Source organism: Leptonychotes weddellii, chromosome 1 (genome assembly GCF_054177405.1).
Source record: "Leptonychotes weddellii isolate Sample4059 chromosome 1, ASM5417740v2, whole genome shotgun sequence".
NCBI lineage: Eukaryota > Metazoa > Chordata > Mammalia > Carnivora > Phocidae > Leptonychotes > Leptonychotes weddellii.
Genome location: NC_138369.1, coordinates 51415904 through 51421862, shown reverse-complemented (window position 1 = coordinate 51421862; position 5959 = coordinate 51415904). Strand labels below are relative to the sequence as shown.

Below are 5959 nucleotides of genomic sequence, written 5' to 3'. Positions count from 1 at the left end.
GGACTCTCACTCCACACTCTGACGCCTTGGCTGGGTAGTTCTTTGTTGTGGGGGGCTGTCCTGGAGCACTCCCTCCATCTCGTGTCCTCTGGGGGAAAGGCTGGGTGGGCACCGCTGCCCTGAGTCCGTGCCATCTCCCCCCAGCCTTGCCCCTCTCTGTGGGCTACAGGAGAGGGTTTAACTGTGTCCACAGCCACTCTCCCGACAGGAGCCTCCCTTACCAGCAGGCCCGTCCTTCAGGACCTGGCATGTTCATTCATCTGTGCTCATTTCTGTTGATCCAAATGACACTGGAACCCATTCTCCTTCTGAAACACTCCCACGTTCTCCAGGAAACGGAGTGCCTCTGGCCACCATCCATGGGGATGCGAGGTCCCTGCTCGTGGGTCACGGTGTCCCCACACCGTAAGGGACACAGAGCAGGTGGGAATGCCTGCTGGGTGCTGACCACACTGGGCCTCTGACCCATTTTAGATGATTTTAGAGGACATTCCTCAGTGTGCTTTCCTCATGCAAGTTTCTCTTGGAGCTGTTCCCTGGGGTCCCCCTAGCTCTGCCCCACCCGTTCGCACAGCTGCACTCCATGCCCTGGTAAGGATGCTGCAGAGCTCAGCAGGGGCTGTCCTGGGTTCTGCGGTCAGGGCCCCAGCACAGCTGCTGTGAGCACTCTCAGGCTGGTCTCCTGGCGCACCGGTGTCAGTGAGCTGCCATAGCTGTGCCTTGTGGCAGGGGTGCATTTGGGGACTGAACAGTCACTGCCAAGCTGCCTTTCACAAGGGGGGACCCCCTCCGCTGCCCCCAGGCAGCATGAGGGGGCTTCTCTCTCCCTAGGCCATTGGGCCATCTGATGGTGAGGCGAGGCCCCTCACTGCTGGGTGTAAATCATTTCCCCAACCCCTAGTCTGTTCTGTGTGGAGCGGACACTTGTCTTTCTCCTGTGGAGCACTGGTTCCTATCCTTTGCCTATTTATTATTTTTTTCCTGTTCCTTGGTGCTGTAGTTCTGTTTTTATGCACACATTCATCATTACACTCTTCTCAGATAAAATTTTTCAGGTGCACCCTCTACGAGCCTGACTGCTACAGGGTTATTGAGGGGATTAAGTAAAATCATACTTGTAAAGTCATTAAAACTGCCTGGTGCAGAGCAGGTACTTTGGAAGCCAAAGCTGTTTTATTTGCTAGAATGTAGTCCCCTGAGGATACGCATTCTCATCAGTTCTGATCATTGCTGTATCTCCAGCACCTGAAGTGTCTGGCCTGTAGTAATTGGTGAACAGATAGACATTGGATAGATATGCAGAAAGGGGATGAGCGCCCATACAACATACAGCATTGAAAAGCACCCAGTGTGTGGCGAATCTTCGCCCTGTGCTATGACTCACCCGATAGGCTCCTTCCTGGTCAAGGTCAGGTTGCGGTTCGGTCTGGCGTGGTTGATAGGGATGGTGGAGCCCTGGAAGAAGCACGGAGTGGGGGGGGGGTCACTTGGGAGGGGGCTCCATTGTTTCCTCACCCGTTCCCCCTGGGCAGCCAGACTGTGCCTGGAGCTCAGAATTAAACAGTCTTGTCTGCGTCCTGAAGCCCCCATGAACCAGACAGGTAAGAGACCCAAACCTTCCAGATTATGTATGACAGGGGCATCTGAAGACTCCAGATAGAGGTGGACTGGGCAGCCAACAGGCGCAAGGTGCCTGCTGCACTGGGCCTGGCACAGCCCTCAGGTGGGAAGTTGGTCCTGGTACAGGTAAGACCTCTGGCTTTGACACTGAGGCAAGGAAGCGGGGAGTGGGGGGCCACGTTGCCTCTGGAGGCCGTGCTAGCCCAGGAGGCCCCGGGGGGGGGGCAGCTCCAGCCAGCAGAGACGCAGCAGCAGCAGGAGCAGAAGGTGGGCCTTCCATCACACCTGCACCCCTCAGCCCCATGGAGAGGACAGAGGGCGTGAAGCCGATGGCGTGAAGCCCAGATCTGGCAGAGACCCCACAAAACCCTCGCTGGTGGGTGTCCCATCACTGCCTATGGCGGGCAAATCTCTGAAAATGGCTCCCATGGTCACACTCTGATCCCTGGGATCTGGGAGATGGCGAGCTACTCCTGCAAAGATGTGGAATGGCACAGTTGACCTTAGGAAGGGGAGATGATGCAGGTGTCCCCAGAACCACCTGAGGAGCCCCCACAAAGGCAAAGTTTTCTTCAGTTCATGGCAGACGAATGCCAAGCCTGAGAATGGCAAGGGGATGGAGGGCTGGGGCAAGGGCCAGAGCAAGGCCTGCAGTAGCTGAGAGCAGCCCTGGCCAGCAGCCAGCAAGGACCGGGGCTTCAGTCCTGCATCTCTGCCAATACCTGAATGGGCCTGCAGGCAGGGTCTCCCCAAAGCCTCCAGCTAAAGCCCAGCCTGGGCACACCTTGACACTGTCCTTGTGAAACCCTGGCATGGAACCCAGCCCAGCCTGCCTGGACTTCCCATCTGCAGAAATGTGAGCTGATAAATGGGGTTGTTTTAAGCCAGTAAGCTGTGCTCGTTTGTTATGCAGCATGCAGCCTAACGCACTGCCCTCAGAGTTTCCTGCTGGGCCCAGCCTGTTTATGTGAACTCACTTGGTGGGCAGGAGCCTCAGCCTCACCTGAATTTTGTCACACCAGCCAGCGAAGTAGCGGAAGGTCTGGATGGACATGCCCACATGGGTCTTCAGAGCCAATGTGTAGACAGCACCTGCATCTAGAGCCTCGATGGTGGCCAGTTCTTCCTGATGCTGCTCCATGAGGTCTGCCAACCTGGCCAGGGGGTGGGTGGGGACAGGAGGCAGATGGGTTCAGGCCTGGAACAGCCTTGCCTGCTCTTTCAAGGCCCTTCTTCAATGAGTCAGGGGCCCGGCCCTGCACTCCCAGCTCTGCCACACTCCGATGTGCTCACCTCAGTTTCCCCATCTGTGAGATGGGACAGTAAGGTCTCCTTTGCTGGGTGAGTGTGCCCTTCTGTCCCTCTCTCCTCTCCTCTCCTCTCTTTTCCTTTCTTCCTTTCTCAAATATTGATGGATTAACTACTTTATAATAATGCTTACAAATAATCCTGCAAAAACCGTCCCTCTGCCTCTATAATAAGAAAGTTACCATTCCAAAAGGCCACCCTCTCCGTCTTGGACAGCCTTAACCAGGGGAAATCATGTCTGGCTTCAAGCACCAGCCGATCCAATGGAGTGCGCCCCCACAGATGACATCTGTGGGAAGTTGGGGGGGGATGATGGGAGAGATTCAAGGGAAGGTGCATCTACACAGCCCTCCTTAAGTGTGAGCACTCTGACAGCCAGCTGCCCTCCCATGCTTCTGGTGGGTATGCTGCTATGGGCAGCCTGGGTATTAGGACTCTGCCCCCTTCCCTGATGTCAGGGAGCTCAGGGAGCAGGGTACCCAGGGGGCAGGGTGGGCAGGGGAAGGTGGAGACCACAGATCTAGAGCAGCTCTCAATTTTGTACATGGGGGAGCTCTGGCCCAGTGATGAGTCTGGGGCCAAAGCCTGCTGAGCTGCTCCTCTCTGCACACAGCCATGGCATGTCTTAAACTCCCAATTACATACTCACACTCTCTGGGAAGCCAACCCTCATCCCACACCAATCATATCTCCCTGCAGTGTCCTCCTAGCACCCTCCCTCTTTCTTCAAACCTCGCCTGACTATTACAGATACCCTCTTAGACAAGTATTCTAGTACTATGTGCCTCTCTCTGAGGGCTGGGACAGTATTTGGTCTTCTGCTCCTTCCTGGACCTCCTACACCCACCGGGCACACAGTCAGCATGCACCACAAGGCTGGTGAGTGAAAGTGGACCAAACAGACACAAGCAATTTAGTGGCAGAGCCACACTGTTACCTCAGAGATGGTGATATACCCAGGTAATTCTCTAGTTAAGAATAACAAAGGTGTAAATCACTTTTTGAGAACTATTCTAGACCAAATAAGGGAAACACTGTGTTGTGGCATTTCAAGGCCTAGGGTTTCATCAACTAGAAAAACAGATGTGCCAAAGGCATAAATCTATATTATAAATAAGCCAAAGATGGCCTCTGTGTATTGGCCCCTAGGTTGTTCACATCTTCATTGCAGGGTGAGACCTGTCAGCTCAAAATGTTGCTGAATACACGTTAATGTATCCAATTATTTTTAAAATAGTCCAAACAAGCAGACTTTTAGCCATTTAGAGCCTTGTTGCTTTGCATCCTCCAGGAACCTCACTTGACAGCTGTTACCATTGGTGAGATGGACCGTGCAGTTTTAACTGCCGCCTTTCCCAGCCCTCTGACCCAGAGACTCCTGTTCTGCTACTGAGCAACAGTGCCGGGACATGGGAGCCCCCTCCCTGACCCCCTGGCCCCGAGAGTTCCCTCGCACCCCTCCCATTCTGAGTAGGGACCCCCTGACTACAATCTCTGGAGGGTCTCCCCCTGTGGGGGCAACCATGCCATGAAGCCCATTGCGTGTTACTACTGCTCATGGTCATATCTTTTTCCTTGATCAGCCCCAAATCCCTCCAACTCTGCCAGACAATGTCACGTGCATGTGATGTGGCCATGTCATAAATCCCTAAAGTAACTATCACCCGAGCACACCATTTGGGAAGCTCTTCCAGGAGAACTGAGTGGGATTGTTCTACCGTCAACTTTGTCAAGCTGCAGCTCTGCCTCCCAGAGTCCTGCCCCCAGAAAGTGCCAGTGGGGGAAGCAGAGGAAGCAACCTCCATCACCTCATAGGTCTGCAGGATAGACGTGAGGAAGGGCAAGTGTGGGGTGCCAGGCAGGCTCAGCCTTGCTTCCCCCTGGCTCCCTAACAGCAGCATGGGCCACCACCACATTCTTGGCTGTGGACGTAAGGAAGTGTCTGAACACAAGGTGACAGCTTCCCACAGACTCTCCCACCAGCTCTTGGTGGTCCTGCTCTGGCAGTTGGGGACACTGGCTCTCCAGGTTCCTGAGAGGCTCTATCCTGTCCCTCAGTGGTTCTTGGAGCTGTCTAGTGACTTTCTCTAACATTCCTTTCTGGATCTTTCTTCCCAACTTATCCCTACAATGCATTCTGTATTCCATAATATCTATCCATGGTGGTCCTGTTTTCCTCATTGAACGAGGGGCTGCTCCCTCCTGGGCCAGCAATGGGCACACCTCCACCATGGCGACTTGGAGACTGCATGAAGCAGGGACCGGGTTGTTAGGAGCTCTCAGGCCTGGCCTTGAGATGTGTGTCCAAGCAGTCCAGGTCTCTACTTAGAGCTGCGCAGGGACCAACCCCTCACTGTTGTGTTGCTAGTGGTGTTATTATGGCATGTGCCACTAGATGGCAGCAGAGCACCTCAAGGAACAAAACCTCTTCTGGGCCAGCACAATCTACCATTAGAGTCCCTGCTTCGGGGCCAGAAGGCTCAGCACCGTAAGCCTGGGCTTTCACGTTTCAGTTTTGCCTAATCTGGGGGCTCTAGGAAGCCAATGGCTTCCTAAAATTGATGGGCTCTTCAAGGGGTCTTGAAACTAACTTGAGTTATGGCAGGTTGGGTGCACTTTGGTCTGCCCCAAACCCCACCATTTCTTCCATTTCAAAACCATACAGGACCCCCTCTCTGGTTCGTTGTGCTGGGGGCTATCCTGGTGTGTCTGGTCTCTAGAATAGAAAAAAATGGCATTCTGACTGCAAGGCCAAGACGGGGTCTCTCTCCCACCAGATGACAAGCACATTTGGACCACATCATGACCAGGCTGTATGCCTGACAGCTTCCCCAGGACCCAGAGCACAAAAGCCAGATTCCTAAAACCAGCTTGTTCACCAGTCTTTTCTTTTTTTTTTTACTTCTTTTTTTTTTTAATTTTATTATGTTATGTTAGTCACCATACAATACATCATTAGTTTTTGATGTAGTGATCCACGATCCATTGTTTTCGTATAACACCCAGTGCTCCATGCAGAATGTGCCCTCCT

At 53.5% G+C, this 5959-nt stretch overlaps 1 protein-coding gene across 1 annotated transcript in view; it reads right to left on the bottom strand.

Moving 5' to 3' along the window:
* ALDH1L1 (aldehyde dehydrogenase 1 family member L1) overlaps window positions 1-5959 on the bottom strand; it is a 37047-nt gene that overhangs the window by 25591 nt on the left and 5497 nt on the right. The window contains exons 4-5 of the mRNA XM_081823156.1: window positions 2624-2774; window positions 1385-1455 (exon numbers count right to left, since the gene is read on the bottom strand). Coding sequence (XP_081679282.1) covers window positions 1385-1455; window positions 2624-2774 — 222 coding nt within the window. The remainder of the gene's footprint in view (window positions 1-1384; window positions 1456-2623; window positions 2775-5959) is intronic.